Source organism: Camelus bactrianus, chromosome 16 (genome assembly GCF_048773025.1).
Source record: "Camelus bactrianus isolate YW-2024 breed Bactrian camel chromosome 16, ASM4877302v1, whole genome shotgun sequence".
Lineage (NCBI taxonomy): Eukaryota > Metazoa > Chordata > Mammalia > Artiodactyla > Camelidae > Camelus > Camelus bactrianus.
Window position 1 is genome coordinate 1679562 of NC_133554.1, and position 26921 is coordinate 1706482.

The window sequence follows — 26921 nt, forward strand, 5'->3', positions numbered from 1 at the left end:
GAGTTCTGACCGAAGTGGCCGAAGCTCCAAGACTAGCCCACAAGTCGTGAAGCCCTGCCAGAGCCCGGGCGCAGGCGGGGCTGCGGAAGGCGCTCTCCGGTTGGCTGCTCTCCGCTGGACCTGCTGAGACTGGTTTTCAACTTTCATCAAATCTCACAGGAGGGCTGAAGACACACCCAGTCACAAAAGGTACCCCTTTCCACTAAAACCTTCTCTTTTTAAACAATTTGCATTGATGTCAACACCACAGTAAAGATGGGGCTTCACGTGATTTCTGGAACCTATGAAAACCCTGCCCGAGACTCCTCCTTTGTGGGCACCTGCACAGAGCCTGCAGCACCACCAGATGCAGCCAGCCCCGCGCCGCCAGTGAGAGCGAGGGCTGAGCCGGAGCGCAAGTCCGGTCGGCCTCACTGCTTCAGGCCACGTTTTGCTTTGTGTCCTACAGCAGGTGGGGCAGAAGAAAGTCACCGAGTCTCACACGTGCTGTTCTTCTCTTTATAAGAACCTTAGAACCACTGACATCTCTAGCTCAGAAGCACACAGCGTACACAGAGAAACAACCAGATAGCATCTTAACTGAAAGCACTAGTTTATGCAGCCTCGAGTTGTACAGAAGTTTACTCCCAAACATGCAGAGGCAGTAAGAGTCGCCCAAAATCAGTTTATTCTGTGACCTTTATATTGCTTTTCTGTTATTTAGAGATTGATGCAAACTGAAATGGATGGAAGTACTTGTTAAAAGAACAGACTTGAGTCAATCACAGACTATGCATCTAATAACACCTCAGGTCTAATGCCATTCACTCCAAACATAAGGCTAAGTCCAGGAGCCGCTCACATTCTGGGTTTTGGTAAAGCAAATGGAAGTATCTGGAGGGATCAACACATTTCAATAGAAGAACCATAAATGCCCTGAAAGCAGAAAGTTGACACAATTTTAAATATAATTCATATATATTTTTTAAAATCAAACACAATTAAATAGAAGGTGGTTTAGGTACATGAATACTTCGCTTTAGAAGAATAACAGGTGGTACATGGTACCAAACACTTAGACACAGCCTTTTCGCTTCTTCTGTTGATGAAACAGTGTGCCTCTATACAATCAAATATTGCAGTGGAATAAATTCTCTATTCATTCAAGACTTTCTCAAGGACAGAGATGATTAATAATTATATATTTTTATGTATATATATATTTTTTTGCAAAGTCTGAGCAAAAGCAGTAACACCCTAAGAGAACGTTCCTTCCCCTCCGACAGTCACGGGCGGTGACAGTCACGGGTGGTGGGGCAGCATTGGCACCGCCGGCCAGTGGAGTGTGCTCGCCATCGGGGCGGCCCTGCTGGTGGTAGCAGGTCGAGACCCAGAAGCCGGCCAAGTGGGAGTGCAGTGAGGGGGTCTCTCACTGCCCAACAGACAGACAGAGAAAAGGCCACGAACTACACACGTCGCGGCACACAGCAAAGAAAGGGGAGGCAGTCAAAGTCGAGTGCTTCTCCTCCCTCAGCCCTTGCCCACCCATCTTCTTTGAAAAGATTGTACCATCTGGGAAAAAACGTTCTGTTCAAGGTACCAAAGGGGAAGAGTGGAGTGATCCTTGCCGGATGGTCCCTCCCCGTGCACTGGGGAAAGGGGAGGAGCTTGGAGGACAGGACCCCAGGGGAGCAAGCCCTAGCGCTCAGAGCTCAGGACGCTCAGCCCTTTGTTGGGGGGGTTGGGGGGGTTGGGGGGGGCTGGTTTTAAGCACACTGCATCTCAGGAGCTATTACGACATGAAAACCGTACACCACCGCCAAAGGGAAGGCCAGTGTCACCAAGACCTGCCCCGTGACCCGTCAGCCTCCTTCCACACTGCCGCCTCCGTGCAGGGAGACGCAGGACGAGCCTTCGCCCCGCGCCCTGGAAGGAAGGCAGGCTGCTGGCCGGCGCCCGGCACCGCGGGCCCCCGGAGGGGCCAGCTCCCCCGCCTGCTTGGGCCAAGCACCTCTGCTACCTGCTTCACGCTGCTGTTAGGGATGGGCTACCAGACGTGCACCGGGTCTCAGCTCTGCGCTCCTCTGCCTCGCACAGCACATGGTCCCTGTTGGTTCCAGACTGGAACTCTTCCATAAATGCCATTGGAAAACTAGTTATTGCCATTGGAAAACTAGTAATTTTCTAGTAATGTAAACAATACCACTTTGTCTGCTTCTGACTTTCACTGCGTGAACACTGTGTGCAGCAGGTGTGTCTACGTGCCGCTCTGCTTGCGATGGAGGTCTGGGACTGTCTGCCATTCTTTCTTGGGAACAACAGTGATTTTTATCAGTGAAAAGAAATACAGTGCTCTGTTTTCATCGGCTGTGTTGAAGAAACCAACAAAGGGAAAAAGTTCTCTTATCCTCCAAAAGCTGATTTCCTTTATCTCAGGTCTTGAGTCATAGCTGAAAAAAGAAAGAAAATGGTAAGGGCCATTTCTATAACCAGCGACACATCACCACAGATTAAGGAAGAAGGGAACCAACACTTAGTGAGTGCCGCCTGTATACCGTGCTCATGACAGCCAGGACCTGACGACAGTCACGGGAGGTAAAGCACCATAGCTCTCGTCATTCACACGGCAGTGAACGGACGCCTAGAGGTCAAGCACACCGCCACCCCACCCCCACCGTCACACAAGGACTGGCACCCAGACCCGCTTTTATCTTTCTGTTTTGGTAATAAATATCAGAACCAGACACCTACTTTCTGATACAAAATTCTGCTCCTAGGAGTTAGCTCTCATGCATCCATAAGTAAGAGCAGAGCTGCACACACACATTCATTCATTAAAGTACTGTTTGTAACAGGGAGCAACTTCAAACAGCCTAAGTGACCACCTACAAATGACAACAGAGCCACAGCGTGGGACGCACCAAAGCCTCCAGAAGGAAAGAGGGGAGCTCTGATCATCGTGCCTCCTGGGGCCAAGCGCCCCTCCACTGCACCGGGATAACTCAGCAGCGCTGCGAGGGCCCGGTGCGAGCCGCCCAGGCCCACTCCACAGGCAAACGCAGGGCAGGGGCTCCCAGCAGAGAGGCACCAGAGCGGGCTGAGGAGGGGCTGGGCATTCCTTTGTGGACGCAGGACTACTCACACTTCTGCAGTCACAGAACGAGAATTACAAAATGAGATTTCCTTGTTCAGTTTCCCTGATCAACTGATAAGGAAATGAAGGGCTGCAGAAAAGTAACTTGCGAAAGGGCACACGCACTGACTAGAGGTGGCCTGAACTAGGTCTGCTGGTCCAGGCCCCCTACCTTCCAACACACTGCTGATCCCCGCAGACAGGCAGGACAGACATCCTGGCCAGACAGAGAGAAAGCCCAGCAGAACATATCTGTATGTCCCAGAAAGGAAAAGCGCGTGGTAACAAAACCTGAACGCACGACTCAGACGGAAAGCCTTCCTCTGAAGCATCTGCTTTCCACAGTTTCTAAAGAACACGGCCACACTGTCAAACGTTTACCACCAACGTGATGCGGCATCACAAAAATAACTACCTTGCACTGCTTTATACACCTTTATCTTGCTCTTTGCTATTTTAGGTTTGACTGAGCCAGTGAGGATAAATATAGACAAAAATTAGCACCCTTACAGAGAAAAGAGGATGGAATCTGCCAAAGTGAACTGAGCTTTGGTACGAATCAGCTCAGTGAATAATTCAAAATTAAACCAAGCTCTGGTAGAGACAGTTCTCAGAGTAAAAAGTTGGCTAGGAAGTTGGCTGGGGGAGGTGGGGGGAGTAGGTGTATAGCTCAGTGGTAGAGCACATGCCTAGCATGCACGAAGTCCTGGGTTCAATCCCCAGCACCTCCATCAAAAAATTAAAATTAAAAATAAAATAAAAATAAAATAAAATAAGTAAACCTAATTACCGCCCCCTCTACGAAAAAAAGAAAAAAAGTTGGCAGGGAAGGGGTGATGCTGGACCCAAACCTAAATTCACACCTCTAGACCATGGAGGGTACACGGGATGCCATCTCAGCACAGGTACCTCGGCTTCCCAGCTTTCGCTAATCAGACAACAGGGGAGGCGCCTGGTGTCTCCACAGGGTGTGAGCAGATGTTCTCCCGGATCATTCCTTTAAGGGGGGTTGGCCTCTGTTCTGGCGTGCGGTTGTTATGTCCAGAGCTGTCTGATCCTTTCAGAAGTTGCTTTTAAGCTTGGCTGTGGTGCCTCACTCCAGGGCTAGTCCACGTCTCGTAGTAAGGCAGAGCGTTCCCAAGGACACCGCCTTGTGTGCCACAAGGTCTGCCCTCACCGGCCAGCGGGCACACAAACCGCTCCGAGCCCCACAGCACAAGACCCGTGCAGCCTGCTAACCCCCCCAATTCTTTGCCTAGCAACGGGCATCTCCCCCAACATGTATACAGATCAGCACGTGGCCAAGGACTTAAAAGGACCTCTCTCAATGCCTCCGGAGCTCCCTCTCTATGCGGGTCCTTCCTTTCTGTGCCTGTTCTGTGACTTCCAGCCACCTTGGGCTCTCCAAACGCTGATTTCTGACTCCTCGGTTCAGCAAGACTCTGACCTTGCTAGGCTTCCCCCTCCCTGCACTTTGGAAACCGCTCCTGGGAGGTGAACTGGCGATCACTACCGTGCCACCCGTCTCTCAGGGACGACAGCTCTCTGCTGCCTGTTGCCTGCTGTCTGGAAACTGCTGTTCCATTTAGTCTGAGAGTTCTCCAGCTGTTTATAACTAGAAGGCAAGTCCTATGACGGTCACTCCTTCAAAGGCAGGAGCTCCGTTATGTCCGTTCACGTTTCTGTATCTCCGGAACCCAATTCCCCGCAGCGTCCCCGACGCCGGGCCAGCGCGCTGCCACCCTTACCCCTGCGGACTCCGCTTGCGGCTGGCCGCGCTGCGCCTGCTGCATCACGTCACCGACGATCATCTTAGCGATCTTCCAGGCTAGCTCCTCCTGGGCCTGGAAGAAGGCGTTCAGACTGTTGATAATGCGTATTCGCGAACAGAACCAACACACACTGTTGGTCTGCACATGCACATCATCTCTGCCTAGTTAGAAAGACGCGGGATCCGTGTGTGAAAGGACCCGGGCTGCCCCCGGGTGTGACATACTGACATGCTCTCCAGCGCCTCCCAGACTCAGCTACGGGCCACCCAACTTCCTGACCGCTTTCATGTCAGACGTCAAAACAAAACATGTCTCTTTTTCCACTCTCGTCTTTCAATGTACCTAACTACTCAAAAAAGCAAACCTCCACCTCTGAAAGTAAAACTGACAGCGAGGAAGGAAACACCCGAGCTTCTGTTTCTGCACTGACTACCAATGGCTGCTGGTCAATGGAAACCTGGCCACATGGGTATTTCTCAGTGGCCAGAGTCTCTGGACTGAAGGTACTGCCACTGCCTCTACCAGGCAACTGTGGGATGCTAGGAGGCCCATGCCTTCCAGATACATCCCAGGTAGGGAAGCAGCGATGTGCCAGAGGGAACCAGAGACAGAGAACACCTGAAACCTTACTTAGGCAAGATGCCCTTACAAACAGGAATCTCTGCAGTAAAAGTAGAATTTACCTCATCAGTATTTCCTTGCACCCATTTCTTCATAGCTTGTGAGAACATGGATCCTAGAAAACAAAGCCAAAGCTGAATGTAGATCTCACGCATAATTTTACATTTAAAAAAATGCCCTTATTTAAAAACTATTTCCCAGACATGGATTTTTTTTGGGGGGGGGATAACCTCACCCCCAAATTAAGTAAAAACTGATTATATTGTCTCCATAACAGGATACTTAACTTTCAAATATTAAGGTTTGAAAAATTGTGAAAAGCTGTTTTAGAGTTCTAGATTTTTCTTCTACTCGCTTCACCTGAGGAAACAAACTATCGAGTGTTAGATTTGCAGCAAACATTCAAAGAGTAAAACAAAACCATGAGGAGGATGTGGTCTTGGGGTAAGAATCTAGCAGCACACCAGGAGGTATCAATCCACCACCAGGGACCCAAATCTTTCCGCTCAGCTCCGATACAGAAGGGCGTCCAGGGCAGAGTACGCTGCTCGGCGCTGGGCCTCTGGTCCGCGTGAGTTCGCTGGGTAAGACCAGTGTCTTCAAGGGCCAGCCACACTCTGCCCAGGCCACAGCACACCTCCGCTTCCTGGGAGATACACAACCTATCTACACCTGCAGTCTAGACGCGGAGGGATCGCCAAGGACGTGGGCTAGCCTCTACTTCCAGGAATTAAATACACAGCGTCTCCTTTCATTCATACAAACAGGCTCGCATCCTGACGCTGCCTTAAACCAAGTGGTTGGCAGATCGTTTCTCGGGCAAGGCCCTGACTAGTTCAAGGACTGGGACCCAGCTCTCCAGTTCTATGGTTCCATACAACTACAGCATTCATGGGAAACAAAAGCCTGGATCCTTCCCCCTGCATAACTGTTATGATTAGCTAAAAGTTTGAACGCTGGTCCGGTTAAGTTTAATGTCAGGTAGAGCCACCAGAGCCGCAACACTTCGTGATCTGCCTGACGTCCCTGGCGGCTGTGGGACCCCCAGCCTCGCTGCGCTGACGGTCTCCCACTCACAAACCGCCCCAACGTGCTCCAAGGCACCTACTCTCTTCCTTGCAGCCTCCAGCTCAGAAATTAGCTTAATCCTCTATTAAAAATTAACATTGTAATTTTTCATCTAGAGAACTCATGTTAAAACTCATCTACCTTCCTCATTTACTCTCCATATGAAATCTGTCACCAAACTCCACCCTGGATGCAGTCTCCTGAATTCCCCCTGGGAAGTCTTATAAATCTGATCTTCTTTCTAATTCCTGCTACCATTACCTACCCTCCATTCTTCTTTTTCTTCTCTCTACATTACTAGCAAATTCTACTACGTGGCTAGTCTAATTCCGGTCTCTCCCCAACTCCCATTCATTCCCAGACTATGGGCAGAAAAATGCACCTCACTGCTCTCTGCTTAGAAACCTCTGGTGCCTGAATGACAGTGACACAGGCTTCTTCCTGTGACAGGCAGGGGCTTTCCCAGCGTAAGCAGGGCTTCATCTCCCGCCACTGCACCCCGGCACAGGGGACTGAGCTGCAGGGACTACCCGCTCACCACGCTCTTTACAATTCCTTCTTGCTACACTTTGTCCCAGACGACTCGAAGGTAACTTAAAATTACCTTGCTTGCCCTGAGAGCAAAGTTCTCATATTTGCAGAAGAGAGATACACTGCCTCAAAACTCAGCCCTTTCTTCTGTGCTCTACTGTCGGAGTTTTAAAATCCAAAATGAAACCACAGGTTGGTAAACGACAAAGATTCTTCGCAGCTGCCCCCAGCAAGGAGAGGGAGGGACAGGAAGCAGAGCTGAACTGCAAACAACCCTGTCCACATGGTACTCGGACGCAAAGCCCTGGGGTTGCTATTACTCTGCTCGGTGACCCCCAACAAGTTGCAGCTCCCCTGATCCTCAACGTCCTCACTTGTAGAAGAAGGAGGGGCACCCACAGATGCATCATCTAAGATTTGAATGAGCTTGAAAATGCTCAGAAACCTCCGGCATTTGGGTCTGAGAAGAGGGAAGCGGAGCTCTGAGTATTTTCACAAGAATGAAACAATTTGGATGAGAAAACTTAGTGTCTGTGTCACCAAGAACAATTTTCTTCTTAAATAAAATAAATAAAACCCGTAATCTTACCACGCAGATAACATCCACTGAAATTCTTCAAGGTTAATTAATTCAGGGAGTACCTACCACGTGCCAGGCGTAGTTTTAGAATCAGGGAATGCGATGCCAAATAAGATAGACAAAATCTCTGCTGTCAGAGGGGTGATACTCTAGTAATGGAAGAGAAATGAGACTATGAACAAGCATATGCATATAAATGGACAAGATGACTTCAGACCGGGAACAAGAAGACGAAGAAGTGACGTGTTGGTGGGGTGGACGGCCCCAGACCACGTGGGCTGGGAGGTCTCCTGGGAAGAGGGCGTCTGTGAGGGGAGGGGCCGCAGACGCCCTCAAGGAGGGGGCCTCCGAAGAATGGAGGAGCGTCCAGCTGGAGCTCAGTCTGCAAAGGGAAGCGCCATTCGTCGTTCGAGGTGAAGCTATAGAGGCAGCCAGGGGCCACTGAAGGTCACAGCGAAGGGGCGAGAGGGTGCCGTGGGGGGGGGGCTAAGCAGCAAGTGGAGTGAGGAAACTCAGAAAGGAGAGGAATAGGGTACAGCGGAAAGTAAAGGATCCCTCTTCTCATCCCCAAAGCACTCTAGGCTACATCTTCTTGCATCCTTTCAGGAGACGGAGATGGAAGTACCTCTCTCTACACATCTATTCTCCTTTTAAAAACACTATGTAGCATCACCCATGACGCAGGCCAACCAAAACGTGTAACTTGAACCATCAGGCCTCAGGTGCACCTTCCACTTTGGAAGAGACACGAGGGAGGAAGGAGTGAGGAAAGGAACACAACCCGGAGCACCCGAAGGCTCGGGCGTCCCCCGGGGCAGCAGCACAACAGGCCTGCCCAGGCAGCGCCGCGGAACAGAGGCCACACCCTCTCAGCTGCATCCCTGGGGCCCAGCGCAGTGTCCTGCACACAGGGGTCACTTCAGTGCCTGCTGAGCGAGTGAACCGAATCTGTAAGCTCCTACACAACGCCACTCACTCACCGAAAAACACCCGACTCACAGAGACACCTGACAACTAACGGAAGCGCCGGGACAGACAGACGTATCTACTCAGACTGCAGGAACTACCAGTCGTTACCTGCCGTGGCGCATCTCGGTTAAAGCAGTAACACCAGTAACTGGAGGCATGGGCTTGCTGGCAGAGACGCGATCCTGCTGCCTCCACTTTCAGAGAACCAAACCCCACCATTCCTCCGCTACTGGACCCACGGCCGCCGTCCTCGCCCCTTACACTGACCGCGGCGAGAACGTCGTTTCCCTGCCCGTTTCCCTGCCCCCCGCGCCCCGACAGTCTATGCTCCAACCAGCCGTGGGGTCGCCCTTCTGACAACATCACTCACATCGTGTGGCTTTCCCGCTCCAGCCTCCCGTGCATCCCCACATCTTCTGCCCGATAAAGACACGCTAGACCGTAAGTCTCTTGACAGCAGGATCTGCGCCCTCTAACCTGCCAGTGTGAGTGCACAGAGGCCTGAAAAAATCATTTACTGAAAGAACTGTGTAGACGTCCTTGCACCTTTATGCTTTTCCCAGCTGTGTACCTCAGACTTCTCTGGCAAAACAGGAATAAAACCAATTATTGGGATGAACTAATAAAGACAAGTAGGTTAACGGGCCCTTTTTTGGTTTATGGTTTAACCTACTTCAACGACTGTTGCACTTTCTGCTCACTCCGTTAATTTATATCTGACCCCAAAGTAGATTATTCACCAACATAAATCGGTGCGACTCATCCCCCAACGACATGTGTTCAAAACTAAGATAAACACGCTGGGAATGTGGTTCTATTCCATTCAACAGCAACATGAACAAGAGCTCTTAACTTTAGACACATTTATCAAAATGGAGCATTTTCTTCTTACATAAATTAGTATTTTTTTTTACTCGAGGCAGTACTGTCAGTTCAACCACACTGATAAATTTCTAGATATTATCTGACTGGATCTACATTGGTTTCCAAAATCTTCCTGTATAAACCAGTTGTTTGGAAGCTGAAATCAGTCACAAACAACGTACCTGTCAAAAAGGATTTCTGTGTTTAACTTTTGGAATTAACCAAACACTCTTTTGCTGATTAAACAAAGGAACTGAATTTCAACCTATTAATATTTTCCACATTATAATTTCATCATAATTTTCAGCGATTTAGAGGAAATCTAATACAATAAAGAGTCTCAAGATAAACCTTAAGTCCAACCTGGACTGGATATATTGCCTTTAAATAGAAAGGTGACAAGTGCCTTTTCACACAGACGTGCCTCTGTGACAGGAAAGCAGGTTCAGTACCTCCTGATCAGAGCGACTGTACAGACCTGACTACACGAAGCCCTGATACCCATGCATGACTGCAGATGCAGGGTCACAGAGATGGCAGTCACTTTGTAAAAGAAACAGTCTGTATCTCAATGGTCCTTCACTTACAGTCAGTGACTAACATGAGTAGAGGCGAGACAAGAGCAGTAAATAAAAACACCACAAACCTTTTGATTTCTTTACATCAGGTTCAGGCTCAGATTCCCGGATGAACTGCCCCAAGTCACTCACTCTTCCAAACGTCATCTTCCTAGGTAAGTATGAAAAGAATATAATTTATAACATCAATTTTAAATTAAGAAGAAAAAATCAATTTTTAAGCATCTCATCTAGATCTAGAAAGCCAGAAATACAATTTACGTCTATCCCATGTTACTCAGAGTGGGGCTTACCTCAAAAGAACCACCCCCACAGAAAGTCATCTTTACGTCAAAGCAATTCCACTCAAGGTCCTCAGAAAGTTTATGAAACATGGTGAATTAGTAGATAACTCAGTTATAAAAATTCATACAGAAAAGGCATAAGAATAGCCAAAATAACTTTGTAAAAGAGGCAGAAAGGTAGGACTTGCCCTAACAAGATCAAAATATGTTGTAATTATATACATTATATAGTAACAGAAAGCAAACTTAGAAGGCAGAGAACACAGTGAAAGGCCTTATTTTTAACAGATGTTAGTAACTGATAATTAATATCCAGAAACACACAGAATTCCAACAAATCACTATGGAATTAGCCAACAGAAAAATGTGAAAAGGAGATGAATAGCCATTCACAGAAGAAAAATCTGAACCACCAACAAACAGCCCAAAAGAAGCTCAATCTCATAAGCAATAATCCCAGATTAGTGAAAAAGTTTAAACTTTGATATTATTTATTTTGACAAGTATGTGGGGAAAATTAGTATCTCTATTAATGATTGGTAAGAATGTAAAATGTACAGATCCTTTTAAAGGTAAACTGGTAAGGGCTATTAAAATTTTAAAACTGCTTCTTGGCACTAGGAAATATAAAAATAAGTCCTCTGCTATACTGTTTAACAGTAAGATTGCAAGCAACTTAAATACTCATCAATACCAAAATGGCCAAATAGTAACACAGCACACTATGGACTACTCTGCCACAGCTACGAGCTATAATTATTTATAGAACATTCTAACATGGTTAAAATGAGGTAAATCTGTGTAGACTAACAGAAAAATCTTCAAAATTCACTGTGAGTGAAAGCACAAGATACAGAATATCAGTTACATAAACATAAGAAACAAAAACATACACCACAACATAGCAGTGACCACCCTCGAGGAAGGGAGACAACAGGCCCTGCTGTGCAATAAGGGGGCTCAGCCTCACCTGTAAACTCAGCTTTCATGAGAGATTAATACATTTGTAACTGAAAGTTAGTTGGAAGAAGAAAGACAAATCTTGTGGTGTCTGCAAGTTACTTCATTTCAGACAAAGTGGATCTTCTTTTTCAGAGGGCCTTCCTAGTGAGTCACTGATTCTACATGGGGACCAATGTACCAACCGGTGCAGGCTTGTTTGCCTTCTGGAAAATTGCAGGAAGATGCTAAAATCATAAAGCTAAAACAAACACTGAAAACTACCTCTGAAGATTGAGGAAAATAATTATTTCTCTATTTTTGACCCATTTTATACGTTAAAAAATATATATTTATTTTACAAATTTAAATTTAATGAATTTTTATATATATTTATTTTACACACACACAAAAACTACAGAAATAAAACATCTTGCAACTGATAGACTTTCTCAAGTAAGATTTGAAATAAATGAACCAACCATTCCTTAAGAATGGCATGAAGTCACCAGGCTTACTGTCCACCACTTCCTACAAGAAGAAATGAAGATTACTGCAACCCCGACATGGCCGAGGACAACAACCTGCTCTCTCCAAGGTACTTTCCAGACTCCTTGGTCTGTCAACTATCACTTTACTTTCGGATGAAAGCAATTAAGCATGCTGAAATTCCTTTTTGTGGTACTGCTGGGACTGGGGTGGGGGAATCAAGCCTTTACACAGGGTTCTGTGTTTTCAAGCCATCTTTAGGGAAGAGGCAATGATTTTATGATTCAATCCATGGTAAAGTCCAAGAAGTGGTGTATCACAGGAGGATGGGCAAATCTTTCTGTTACAGACAAAATAAACAACCTAGTAATTCTTAAATACAAAGGAATGATTTTATTCCATTTTCCAAGTACAGCTGGCTCTCCATATCTGCGGGTTCACCCTCTACAGAGTCAACCAACTGCTGACTGAAAATATTCAGGAAGAAAAAAAGAATTCCAGAAAGTTCCAAAAAGCAAAACTTGAATTTGCTGTGTACTATCAACTATTTACATAGCATTTACATTGTGCTCACAACTATTTATACAGCATGGGCACTGCATTAGGGGTTATAAGTATCCTAGCGATGACGTACACAGGTTTAAAACACTAAGTAAGCCACTTTAGGTAAAGGACTTGAGCATCCTCAGATGTCAGTATCTGAGGGGGTCCTGGAACCAATCCCCTGCAGCCACTGAGGGATGACTGTGATAGTTACACAGTCCAGAATAAATCATCTTGGCGTCGGTACTTGATTTTTGCTTTTAAGGCAGAGACTCTGAAACAGCTGGCATGTGAACCAAATGAAAGCGGAAGCGACAGCCTAAAACACACCATGCAGACATGACACTCACTAGTCTCGTGTGCGGTGGTGCAAGGACGGTGGTACTGACATTTATCGAGTGCTCACTGATACCAGGCCCTAGTTCAGATGCTTTTCAAGTATCATCTCATTCAATCCCCCCAACAACCCAGTGAAGTAGGAACGCTACCCTCATCTTACAGACAGAGAAACTGAGACACAAAGGGGTCAAAGAGCTTGCCGGTAAGCGGCGGAGCCGAGACGGAAACCCAGGACGTGCCCCGAGCCCTCACTCTGAACCACCCCCCACGGAGCACTCGTGTGAGAGCACTGGGCACATACAGCAGCAATCAGAAACCGTTCTTACATTTCAAACTGGAAAATACAAAAGATGCTCACCCTGCATATGTCCGTTGATATAAAGATTCTGGATCCAGACTTGCAGCATCCACAATTATCGCTTCATCAAAATTTTTCAGAATTTTAACACTGGCTTTTTTCACACTGGACTACAACAGAAGTTGTGAAATTAGTAGTGGGTTATTCAGGAATCAAATCGGTCCTGGGTTTTAATATAACAGATCTGGACAAAATCTTTACTTCTGAAACACCTGTACTTCTCACTCAACCCCGTTACTAGTGAGACACTTGACAGCAGTGACTCTGAAATGGAACCTCAAAGCACGCAATTAAAACATGCGACACGTGCACCTGTAAGTCAAGTGTGTTTTTCTTAATGACCTAAGTTCCAACAGACATGCCGACGGTCCCAACCATGCCAAACTCCCATCCTTTGGGGCACGTGTATCTTTGCTAATAAATGTAAAGCCCAACTTCTACATGATAAACATGAACGCTTTTGATTCTCAGTGTGGCCCTGTGACGAACGAGAACATAAAGGACACTTTCTAAAATGACCGGCTAGACAGAGAGCGGCACAATCCCTCCCACTCACGTCCACGGAAACAAAGCAAGTCAGAGCTGGTGCGTCCATGAAGTACAGGGCGCGGGCCAACCCAGAGACTCCACTTTTAAATGTTCAATTGCGAGGAAGAGTATAGTTCAAAGTGGCAGAGCACACGCTTAGCATGCACGAGGTTCTGGGCTCAGTCCCACTACCTCCTCTATAAACAAACAAGCAAACCTAATACCCACCCCAAATAAATTAAAAAAATAAAAATTAAATTAGAGACAGACTCGCACTTACATACACTGCCTTACACACAAGCTTACTTACTGCAGCACCACTGAAAATAACAGACAGGAACACACTTAACATCTACAACTGAAGCGTACGTTAAGTTAAAAAAAATAGTAACGGAACAGATGCTTACAGAACACTCTACAGTAGGGGTGAAAAGGGCTCTCTCTGTGTGCTGAGAAGGGCGCACAATTAATCAGAAAGAGGCACCAGAATAAGAGAAGAGGGAATTCTTCCATGAGGCCACTGAGGTAAGACACCAAAACCAGGCATCTCAAGAGAAGAAAACTTTGGACACTATCTCTCAGAGTGAAACGCAAAACCCTCAGCCGAAGACTAGCGGCCAAGCCCAGCACCGCACCCGCGCCCCCCGCACCCACCGCACCACAGCAGGCGGGGCTGTCCCGAGAACGCAGGGCTGGGCTGACGCCGGAAACCGACAGAGAAAAACCAAACCCACGCAAGCGCCTCAGCTGACACAGAAAGGACGCCTAACAGAACCCAACACCTTTCATGGTAAAAAAAATTCAACAAACAGAATAGTAGGGACGTCAACCTGATAAAGAGCATTGGTGAAAGTCTCACACCGAACATCACAGTAAACGACGAAAACCCGACCGCTTTCCCGAGAGATCAGGAGCAAGACGCCCACCGTCACGACTTCCCCTAAGCACTGTCCTGCGAGTTCTAACCGGAGCAGCTCGGCAGGCAAAGGAAAGAAGCATCCAAAGTGGGCAGGAAGAAAGAAAATTAGTTCCATCCACAGACAACATAATCTTACATACAGAAAATCCTGACGAGTCCACAGGAAAACTATTAGAGCTGACATATGAATTTAGTAAAGCTGAAGGTACAAAACACACCAAAAGCAGTTCTGTTTCTGCACACCGTCAATGAAGAATCAGAACATGAAATTAAGAAAGCAAATTACAGTAGCATCAAAAAGAATAAAATGCTTAGGAATAAACTGACCCAAGGAGGTGTAAGACTTATACACAGAAAACTACAGAACACGGCTCAAAGAAATGAAAGGCCGCCTACATGGAACGGCAGCCCACGTTCGTGGACTGAAAGGCAGCGTCGTTAAGATGGCAATACTGCCTAAAGCAATCTAAAGACTCAGTGCAACCCTGACCAAAATGGAAAAGCTGATCCTAAAATTCACATGGAATGGCGAGAGACCCAGAACAGCCAAAACTATCTTGCAAATGAAAAAAAGCAAAGTCAGTGAACACATACTTTCTGATTTCAAAACTTACAGAGAGAGCCTTGCTTATGGCAATAAAATTGCTACTGTCTTATAAACTAAGAAAATTGATCCAAGTCCAGGGTTACTTATTTAGTTGTCAACAGGGATGAGGAAACAACTCTGCTACATTATTAAAACCACGGTGAAGAAACTAGACCGGGAACACACCACCAGTTCTGCCACTCACTGCGTGGCTTTGATAAAATCAGGCACCTTTCTACTATGTCCCCAGAACTCTTTCCTTGGGCACAACCCATTTTGTGTGATTTGGGGAGAATCAGGTCAGGTCTGATGAATGAAAGCACTCCAAAAAGACCAAAGAAGGTTAAGGAGCTGTCCAATGACACCACGGTTCAAAACGAAACCAAAAGCTCTTCAGTGAAAGAGTAATAAATCTAGGAGTTCATGCAATCATCCTATAAAAAAGCATTCCAAATTCAGTAACCAAAATTTCTCAAATAATTATACAGAGGGCTTTCTGGAGGCTATAGACACGTCATATCATTTGATTATTAAAAGCAGCAGCCACAGAGCCAGTAAGTGCCAGTGCCAGAACAAAGGCCTGAATGACACACACGCCCCCTTTCAGTGTAACTCGCCAGCAGCCGCCACACACACTCTGGTCAGACTAGACAGTAAGCAGGCTGACTCTGCTTCTCCTTTGTTTTTGTTTCTTCTACAACTTAAAACTTACAAACGGGGTCTGACACCGGTATCTGAACGGAAGGATCCGTACGCCCTCCTTCCTAACAGCGGAGGAAATCGGTGGGTACCTGAGAAGCCAAACCGTCGGAGCCACCTGGGTGAGCGTCGTCAGGAGGGCCCCCAGGGCCATGGGCAGTCAGCGACACACCCCCTCCCAGAAACTCGTCTCCGCGAACCGAATGGATGAGATCATTCAAATATTTATAATAGAGATTGCTGGACAAAAAGCCAGGTAAAAAGACCTGAAAGAGAGGATATGCATTATTTCAATGGTGGAATCACACACGCCACAACTTTATTTCAAAACACAATTCTACCTACAATGCTACCAGTTACCACACACGATTTTGCTTCTCCTTGTTACATTCCAAATATCACCCCTTTGTATACAGTTTACATTCTAACTCAAACTATAATGAGAACTTACAATTTACAGGTACTTTGCCCCCAAAACACTTGCCATGCAACTACTGAATGGACTTGATATCAAGACTTCTTAGTGACCAGAAACCAGTCACTAAGAAGTGGATATAATTTGAAACTAGATTTTTCTGGTTTGTTATAAATATTTTTGCATATACACTGATTCTGACTTTTGAACTGATTTCCTTAAGATAAATTACCAGGGGTGTGATGACTGAGTGAAATGGTCTGAAGATTTTAGCTCTGATAATGCGGAGGATGTTGAAGACATATCATTGCACATCAGGCTTTCCAACACTGCGTTGTTTTTTTTAAAATCATTGTTTAATAAATGTCTAATGCTATATGATGTTTTTATCTGCATTTAAAAATTATATTGATGCTACGTTTCCACATTTATTATTGGCATTTCCCATTACCAACTTTTCCTTCACAACACTTGGCACAACTGTAAATATGTACGCCTGTGTTTAATATGTGCCTTCCTCACAGACGGAGGTCCAGGAGGGCAGGAACCACGTCCTGTGCACCGCTGCACCACCAGCGTCCAGCACAGAGACGCTCAGTGCTACTTGACGAAGCATCCTTGACTGTATTCTTAAAATTGGCTTAACTTCCTTAAATACACAGTTAGTAAGGACTATTTTACAGTTTGTTTTTCTGTATTTTAACTTTATTAACCAGAAAGTTTACGTTCTTTGTATGATACAGATCTTGAACTTTTCCTTTATGATCAGAAACTTTTCATTTTAATCATGAAAAAATGACCAACCCTGGGCAATTGCTGATAGTCCATCCAGGTTACCGCTAGCCCTTCAATGATTTTTTTTATGTGTAACTCTTCCATATTCCTGAAACCCAGTTTCTACATGTGGTGTCGTGTAATCCCTTTCCGCCTAGATGCCCAGGACATATTTAAGCCAAATAAACTCATGGCTCATCCTGGGCCCTGCAACGCCGAGTAAAGCCCGCTCTGGTTCATTAGAAGACTGATCCACGCACCACTTCCAACACTTGGTTATTAGGCAGTCATTACTGAGGCCCTGTAAGCGACCGCGACGCTGAGAACTCGCGCTGCAGCCCCGCTGGGGTCCTGGTGAGACACTTGGACCGTCTCCAGGCTAATGCTGCAGGACCCTATGCAGTGACCCACGGGTGTGACAATGAGTGAGGAGAGCGCTTCACACTTTTAATGCTTGCTGAGTCGGACGCTGCGTCCCTAACACGCACTCTATACATCTTACCTCATTTTTACCCACAAACTACGCTGAGGTAAGTATCTCTATTAGTCCATTTCACAGACGAGCAAAGGTAGAGAAGGTGAGGAGCTGTCCGAGGTCAGCCAGTCTGTGAAGACGAACGCGCAGCACGTGCGCCCCACCCCTGCCATGCAGCTTCCACCTTCCACCGTTCTGTTACAACTGGTTTTCCCCACACAGTATTTTGGGTTCCAGCGGTAAAAACTTCTCGTGGTTTAATGCCTTTGAAGTCTGGTTACCTTCTCCATGGTCGTCCAGGCCTGACGTAACGGAGTGGTGAAACAGTTGGGCAGGGGCCCACCTTCCCTGCAGATGTTGGATTCAATTTCTAACCGCACAACGTCATCGAATCCAAGAGGATGTGTGGCTTGGAGGGAGAAGTACCTATGGAAGAAAGACGGCCAAAGTGAAACCGAATGCCACACAATTATTAGCAGCTTCTGGCCCCTACGCCAGAGACTCTTCTGTGGGGCTACTTGATTCAGCCCGCAGACCCAGGACACAGAGAGGGGCTGCTGACAGCCCTGCCCCAACCTTTATTCCCGCTGCCCCCGAGGTACCTGAGTCAACCCGCCACCATCCTTAGCTCCACTCTTCTGTTTCCGCAGGAAAAAACTTTCTTTTTTCTTGTTATCAGCATTTTCTTAACAAAAAGTGAGTCTCCCATCTCGCAACAAATAAATTGGCAAATATTCCTCTATGATTTAAATTTTGGAGCACTCCAGACCAAATATTTAAATGTAAATGCTTGCTACATTAACGTCCATATAACAACGTTTCCTATATAATACTTTCCCACAAATACATTATACTAAAATAAACACTGGACAAACATTAAAAGCTGCATCCCAGTCCAAGTTCTGCCACTAATTCACCCTGTGACTTTGAGAAAGGCACTACCCTCTGAGCCTCAGTTTTCTTATCTGCAAAATGGGAAAAATCAGACTAGCTCCCTAATCTGGCTATTTATCGGAATCACCTGGGTGTCTTCTAAAACTAAAGGCCCCTGGGTCACACCTCCAACCGGCTGAGTCAGACTCTCTGAGAGGACAGAGGAGCTCCTGGGTGCTTCTCCTGCTCACAGCCCAGCGCGAGCCTGCGCAACAGCGGCCAGGACACGTGGCCCGGACTCTTCTCCACCCTCCAGTCCTCCTCTTACCACTTGCTTGTGGACACAGAGACATATTACTTTTCTTTACAGAACAAAGAAAATCAAAAAAAAAAAAAAAAAAGAAAAAAAAAGAGGGACAGAGTTTTCCGTTCTGCTCACTGTAAGATTTTGCTGCCCTCTTATTTTCACTGAAAACTACTGAAAAACTATCCCCCTCTGAGTCATCAGTCTGGCTGAGCAGCTCTGCACCAGAAGACATGGTCACCCCCGCACAGGTATTTAAGACCCTCTGCAGTCCAGTCCAGCGAGTTCCTCCTCCGCTTACACGCCCTGCTCAGGTGTCAGTTACCCAGAGCCAAGAGTCTTTAGTGACATGCTCCCCAGGTTCCTATGGCTCTGCTTGTGCTGGTGCCTCTGCCAAGAATGTCCTTTCCCACTTTCTCTGGCCAGCAGAATCCAACTCAGAATCCAATCCAAATCCTCCTTCTGTGAAACCCTCAATGAACTCACCGCCACCATCCCGCTTGCCACACACACACCTCCCCTTTCCCCATCAGCAACTTTTACTCTAAGGACCCCCACGCTGTGCACACCCCAATGAAAAGCAGCTTGTACGTGGCTCCCTGTGAGCTCCTTGACAGCAGAGACTGAGTTTATTCATCTTTATTTCCAAAGAAGACACCAAATACTCAGTAAGTATCTGCGAAACGCTGAATGCACCTATCAACCAAACTCACTTGTCATATAAAATCATGGCGTCGTTCTGCGCTTCCTGTCCATCATACTGGCCCTTTTTGGCAGCAAGCTGAGACTGGAAGTTATCAGCTGCCAACCAGAACTGTAAGATATTCACTGCATCCTCTTTTTCCATGTACTGGGAAGAAAAAATACAGAAGAAAATAAGACTACAAGCAGATTTCTCTCACCAACTCCAATCCATATGTGAGTTCCAACTATTAATATACAAGACACAAAGGAAAAAAACAACACAAAACAAAAAACCAACCTTTCCCACCCCCCTCCAAACAGATCTACATGTTTAGTTAATGCCAGCCAGCAACTTAGTCATTTGAGATCGAAAAGTTTAAAAATATTCTTTTAGGAGAAAAAACAAAACAAAACAAAAACCTAACAACAGCAAAAAACCCAACCACCACGCAGCTGAATGCAAACTTTAGTGAACCAGAATAAAAATGACAGTAAAGATGGATTAGTGGCTCCTCACTGGCAACATTCAAATAGTAAACTAACCAGACCAAATCTTTTTTTTTTAAACATTTTTTTATTGAGTTATAGTCATTTTACAATGTTGTGTCAAATTACAGTGTAGAGCACAATTTTTCAGTTATACATGAACATACACATATTGTCACATTTTTTTTCCGCTATGAGCTACCACCAGATCTTGTATATATTTCCCTGTGCTGTACAGTATAATCTTGTTTATCTATTCTACATATGCCTGTCAGTAGCTACAAATTTTGAACTCCCAGTCTATCCCTTCCCTCCCCCCACCCCTGGCAACTACAAGTTTGTATTCTATGTCTATGAGTCTGTTTCTGTTTTGCATTTATGTTCCCCCTTTTTTTTTTAGATTCCACATATAAGCGATCTCATATAGTATTTTTCTTTCTCTTTCTGACTTACTTCACTTAGAATGACATTCTCCAGGAACATCCAATTTGCTACAAATGGTGTTATGTTGTCGGTTTTTATGGCTGAGTAGTATTCCATTGTATAAATATACCACCTCTTCTTTATCCAGTCATCTGTTGATGGACATTTAGGCTGTTTCCACATCTTGTCTATTGTAAATAGTGCTGCTATGAACATTGGGGTACAGGTGTCTTTTTGAAGTAGGGTTCCTTCTGGATATATGCCCAGGAGCGGGATTCCTGGGTCATATGGTAAGTCTGTTCCTAGTCTTTTGAGGAATCTCCATACTGTTTTCCACAGTGGCTGCACCAACCTGCATTCCCACCAGCAGTGAAGGAGGGTTCTCTTTTCTCCACAGCCTCTCCAGCATTTGTCATTTGTGGACTTTTTGAATGATGGCCATTCTGACAGGTGTGAGGTGACACCTCACTGTAGTTTTGATTTGCATTTCTCTGATAATTAGTGATATTGAGCATTTTTTCATGTGCCTATTGATCATTTGCATGTCTTCACTGTGGAGAATTGCTTGTTTAGGTCTTCTGCCCATTTTTGGATTGAGCTGTTTGTTTTTTTATTAAGTTGTATGAGCTGCTCATATATTCTGGAGATCAAGTCTTCGTCGGTTTCATTTGCAAAAATTTTCTCCCTTTCTGCAGGTTGTTTTGTTTTACTTATGGTTTCCTTTGCTGTGCAGAAGCTTGTAAGTTTCATTAGGTCCCATTTGTTTATTCTTGCTTTTATTTCTATTGCTTGGGTAGACTGCTCTAGGAGACCATTTTTGAGATGTATGTCAGATAATGTTTTGCCTATGTTTTCTTCTAGGAGGTTTTTTGTATCTTGTCTTATGTTTAAGTCTTTGATCCATTTTGAGTTAATTTTTGTGTGTAGTGTAAGTGAGTGTTCTAGCATCATTGATTTACATGCTGCTGTCCAGTTTTCCCAACACCATTTGCTGAAGAGACTGTCTTTATTGCATTGTATATTCTTGCCTCCTTTGTCGAAGATTAGTTGACCAAAAGTTTGTGGGTTCATTTCTGGGCTCTCTATTCTGTTCCATTGGTCTATATGTCTGTTTTTGTACCAATATCATGCTGTTTTGATGACTGTAGCTCTATAGTATTGTCTGAAGCCTGGGAGAGTTATTCCTCCAGCCTCTTTCTTCTTCTTCCGTAATGCTTCAGCAACTCTAGGTCTTTGATGGTTCCATATAAATTCTATTATGATTTGTTCTAGTTCTGTGAAATATAACCTGGGTAATTTGATAGGGATTGCATTAAATCTGTAGATTTGCTTGGGCAGTGTGACCATTTTAACTATATTGATTCTTCCAATCCAAGAGCATGGGATATCTTTCCATTTTTTTAAGTCTTCTTTAATTTCCTTAATCAGTGTTTTATAGTTTTCTGTATAAAAGTCTTTCATCTCCTTGGTTAGATTTATTCCTAGGTATTTTATTACTTTGGGTGCTATTTTAAAGGGGACTGTTTCTTTACTTTTTCTGTTGATTCATCATTAGTGTAAAGAAATGCAACTGATTTTTGAACGTTAATCTTGTAACCTGCTACCTTGCTGAATTCTTCGATTATTTCTACTAGTTTTTGTGTGGACCTTTCAGGGTTTTCTATATATAGTAGCATGTCATCAGCATATAATGACACTTTTACCTCTTCTTTTCCAATTTGGATCCCTTTTATTTCTTTCTCTTGCCTGACTGCTGTGGCTAGGACTTCCAGGACTATGTTGAATAGGAGTGGTGATGGTGGGCAGCCTTGTCTTGTCCCAGATTTTAGTGGGAAGCTTTTGAGTTCTTCACTGTTGAGTACTATGCTGGCTGTAGGTTTGTCACATGTAGCTTTTATTATGTTGAGATATGTTCCCACTTTACCCACTTTGGCGAGAGTCTTTATCATAAATGGGTGTTGAATTTTATCAAATGCTTTTTCTGTATCTATTGAGATGATCATGTGGTTTTTGTCCTTTTTCCTGTTGATGTGATGTATTACATTGATTGATTTGCATATGTTGAACCACCCCTTGTGTCCCTGGGATGAACCCCACTTGATCATGATGTATAATCCTTTTTATGTGCTGTTGGATTCTATTTGCTAATATTTTGGTAAGGATTTTGGCGTCTATGTTCATCAGTGATATTGGTCTGTAATTCTCTTTTTTGGTAGTGTCTTTGCCTGGTTTTGGTATCAAGGTGATGGTGGCTTCATAGAATGAGTTTGGGAGTATTCCCTCCTTTTCAGTCTTCTGGAAGAGTTTGAGAAGGACTGGTATGAGTTCTTCTTTGTGTGTTTGGTAGAATTCCCCGGTGAAGCCGTCCAGTCCTGGACATTTATTTGTAGGGAGGTTTTTTATTGCTAATTCGATTTCATTTCTAGTGATCGATTTGTTCAAGGGGTCAGATTCTTCTCGGTTCATTCTTGGTGGACTGTATGTTTCCAGAACCTTGTCCATCTCCTCTAGGTTATTCATTTTGGTTCCATACAGTTTTTCATAATATTCTTGTATGATATTCTGTATATCTATGTTATTTGCTGTAATTTCTCCATTTTCCTTTCTTATTTTGCTTATTTGTGCTCTCTCTTTCTTCTTCTTTTTGAGTTTGGCCAGAGGTTTGTTGATTTTATTTACTTTTTCAAAAAAACAGCTTTTGGTTTAATTGATTTTTTTCTATTTTTTTTAAATCTCTATTTTATTTATTTCCTCCCTGATCTTTATTATTTCCTTCCTTCTGATGACTTTTGGGTGTTTTTGCTCTTCTTTTCGGACCAAATCTTTTATACTTGGTCATTTCCACCATTCCACACAGCCGTATTAACCAGAACAAATGCTGACTTAAACTTATGGCAAAAAGAGGGAGTGAAAAAATAAATCAACTGAGTAACTGTTCCTGTGAAGAGGGAGGATGCAAGTGTGAGGCTAAGTTGCTGCCTGTGAGACCTGGAATCCTTGCTGCTTAAGAGGCACTTGCTTTGCAATGAAGCGATTTGCTGCGGCCTAACAGCTGCAGAGCCGGAAGCCTCGCTGGGCGGCCCTGCCGAGCGGCTCAAGGAGACTGATGACAGCAGGGAAACTCCCTGCTTCCCCTCTCTCTTCTGAAGTCTGGTCACAAACATTTATGCACTGGAGTCAAGTACCAAATCTGCGGTTTTAAAACAGTTCTAAATAACTAAGTACCTGCATTCTCTTGTAAGAAGAACTTTAATTAGGTTTTTCAAAATTAGTTGTTGCACACCGAATTTTCATGTTCTCTTCAATCTAATATGCCATTGAGTACTCTTGCCATTAGACGCAACACAGAACAGTAATAAAAGTACTTAAATCCAACTGATCTTTTTGGAAATGATATGTGTGCTATCTTCCACAGCCAGGGGCCGAGCAGTTAGGGTCTAGAGGCCGGAATGCCCTAACGGAGTGCAAAAGGAAATGCAGACTTTACCTCAGAGAAATAAAAGAGGGCTGACTCACAGAAGAGGATATCAGCCAGGTAAACAGCTCCACTGGTCAGCACTTCAATCTGGTATTTACAGAAATGGTGACTTCGGAGAAATTCACTAAAGTGCCTGCATGTGGACAAAAAGGTAAACGTGAGGGACCGACCAAGCAAAGAGCTCAACTGGGGCGATACAGCCTTTCCACCCTGTGCGCCTGCAGCTCACCAGCCCAGGCCAGCGTTCCCCCTCTTCTCGCAGTGCGTTCTGCTTCCTCCAGCTGTAAAAGGTCTCCCCACCTCGCACTGGGCAGTAGCTCTCCCCTGATACCTGCCACATGCTACCTCTTATTACAGCAACGAAGGAACATGGCCTATTGCTCTTTTTAGGCTGTAATTTTCCTCAAAGCAGATCCTACATCTGACTGTGCACAGCACCCTTTTCATAAATGTTATGTGAAAGAATGAATACGTAGATTTTTTTAGAGGGCATGCAGCAATAATTGATCTAACAAAACTCTGGAGGCAGTTTCAACAAATCTATGTGAATTCAGTAACACAGCATCCATTAAGCCTCAAGCACGCACTAACAAGCGAGGGTGCCCATCTGAAGACACGCACTGTTTACACAGATAAACCAATCACTACAGCACACCAGTCACAGTCATCCGCAGGGGACTTCAGAATTAAAGTCTTTAAATTAGGAAATACTGGCAGTAAAAATAAAAATCTGTTTTATTTTTAATGCAATTCACATTATTTATATTTAAAAGAAACCATTAACCAAGGCAGTCACAGAGTATGCCTAAAAGATCCTGTAAACATTCAAAGTACTTAAATCCTCAAAGGTAGTTTGTTTTTAGTTCTATTCTTAAGACTGAACCCAAATTCCCAAGGACGAGAAATGCGCAAGGAGGAGGCTGACTTACTCTCGCTCCATCGCACTGAAGACGATGGACTGCGCCAAAACAAAACAGTTTGGATCCACCTGCCCATCTTCTCCGCAGATCTTTGCTGCAAAAGAAATGGTGGATACTTAAGTTTTTTTCTAAGTCCAAACTACACATATTTGTAAATCAAACTAGGAAATAACTGTAAATGCATATAAATTAGAAGATTTTTAAATGAAATGAAAATACGTGAACAGCTGATCTTGAGGTAAAGAAGGCCTTTTGAAGCATACACGCAAAAGTGGAAATCAAAAGATTCAACAATGTAAGATTTTTATACCTTATAATACCCCCATAACAAAATAAAAGGGCAAACTGGGTAAAAAAATTTGCAGCATATATGACAGTTTACTCTGTGAACGACACATTATTTTCACTCACGTATCAAGAGCTCTTACAAACTAAAAAGAAAGTCCCAAAAGAAAAATGAACGAAGGACAGAGAAAGAAAACTGACTAAAGAACAAATATAAAATGGCCAACATGAAAAGACACACGTGCTCTCTAGTGAGCACAGTTTAACTGCAGATCAGAACAAGGAGGATGCCGCCCTCCGTCTAGTCAGTCGGCACACAGCTGTTTCAGCAAACCCTATGCTTGACCGTGTAACGGCACGCAAGCTTGGGCAGGGGCGTGGGAAAGCTGACCATTAGCGGGAATACAGACTGGTCTATCTCTGGAGGGCAGTCTGGAAGTTTCTAGCATCAGCTTTAAAAATGTATATACCCCTCCAACAAGCAGTTCTATTTCTAGGATTGTAACCCAAGAAATTACGGATTTGTGAAAAGAGCTATCTGTAAGATAAAGTTTATCAAGATGTCATTCGGCACAAATTTTAAAACATAAAATGGGCTAAAATTAGGAGTGGCCTAAATAAACTGACGAACCAATGAGCCGCTTCCCCAGCCCGTGCGCAAGGCTGGAAAGCCCCGCCGCGACGGCTGGGGTCACAGTTCACGGCCTCAGCGGGCTCTGAACGAAAGCCAGGGGTGGCGGAGAGCTTCCGGGCCACCCACACCCGTGCTCTCCCAGGCAACAACACACAGCGCACCCCTGCCCTCCGGAAACGCCTTATGTCTCGCCTCCCGTGCTCTCTGCCGACCACTCTGCTTCCGACTGCACTCAGCGAACAGAAGCAATCAGAGCACCATCTCCATCACCTGCCACGCTGTCGGCTCCCACGAGCCGCCACCTCTCAGTCTCTCCTGCTCCTGCAGACGAACTGCCCTCGCTCCCACCAGACCACTCTCACTCGAGCACTGAGTCCTACCCTCTTCTGCCTCCTGAGGACTTCTCTCCTCCAGCTGCTGTCCCCTCCCTCCCGCATCAACGCCCCCTTCGCTACTGGCTCACTCCCACAGCTGTTGGTACGTTGTACGCGTGCGCACGGACAACACACCCCCAGAGGCTCCCTCCACACCTTAAAAACAAACCCCAAACCACCGTCCCTTGACTTAACACTCCCTTCCAGCTCACCCTCAAGCAAAATGCCTCATACCTGCTGTTCCCACTCCTCCTCCTCTCTGCTCTTAAGGCTCCCCTAGTTAAGTTTTTGTCCCTAACGGTTCACCGAAATTAAGAGGACCAGTGGCCCAGCTGCCCGCCGGGCTGTAAAATCCATTCCATTCCTGGTGTTCATCTTCCTCACCCTGTCAGCCCGACTTAACGCCTCTGGTCCCTCCCTTCCTTCCAGAAATACTTTTTCACTTGGCCTCCAGAAAAGACCGTGCTCTCGACACACAGTTGATGCGGGGGGCCGACACTACCGGCAGCGTCTTCCCTGACTCCTTCGCTGGCTCCTCCTCACCTGCCAGGCTTCCAGGTGCTGGGCCCGCCCCAGGCCTCAGTGCTCAGGCCTCTCGCGCTCTCAGTGACCGTACTGGGCTCCACGGCTCTAACCCACCTGCGTGCCGATGACTCCCAAGCAGACACCTCCAGCCTGCACCTCTCTCTCGAGCTCCTAATCTAAGGTCCCGCTGCCCGCCTGACACTCCCCACCTGGACATCTGAAACCCACACCCCTAACTTCCCCATCAGAACATCTTCATCTTACAAACAGTGACTCCTCTCTCCCGGGTATTCAGGTTTTAAAAAATGAAGTCATGCTGGATTCCTTTTTTACTCTCACACCACTCACTTCCACACCAACCAATCCCTCCCAGAGCTACACGCTACTCTGTTCAGACTCCTAACAGTCACGACTAGAACAGCCCAGGGAAGTCTAGGAGGTGGCAGCGACAAACACTCACATACAAACAGAGGGACGATACAGAAAACCCAA

General features: G+C 45.4%; 1 protein-coding gene across 3 annotated transcripts in view; it reads right to left on the minus strand.

Annotated features, from left to right (window-relative positions):
• Nucleotides 1–575: 575 nt before the first annotated feature.
• AKAP10 (A-kinase anchoring protein 10) overlaps nt 576–26921 on the minus strand; it is a 45691-nt gene continuing 19345 nt past the window's right edge. For 2 of the 3 annotated variants that reach the window (XM_074342056.1, XM_074342058.1), the window contains exons 6-15: nt 24621–24705; nt 23701–23824; nt 19334–19470; nt 17725–17869; nt 15872–16045; nt 13048–13157; nt 10164–10246; nt 5568–5620; nt 4861–4956; nt 576–2429 (exon numbers count right to left, since the gene is read on the minus strand). In XM_074342056.1, the coding sequence (XP_074198157.1) occupies nt 2424–2429; nt 4861–4956; nt 5568–5620; nt 10164–10246; nt 13048–13157; nt 15872–16045; nt 17725–17869; nt 19334–19470; nt 23701–23824; nt 24621–24705 (1013 nt within the window). In that variant the 3' untranslated portion in view covers nt 576–2423. The remainder of the gene's footprint in view (nt 2430–4860; nt 4957–5567; nt 5621–10163; nt 10247–13047; nt 13158–15871; nt 16046–17724; nt 17870–19333; nt 19471–23700; nt 23825–24620; nt 24706–26921) is intronic. The other variant, XM_074342057.1, reaches the window with a different exon arrangement.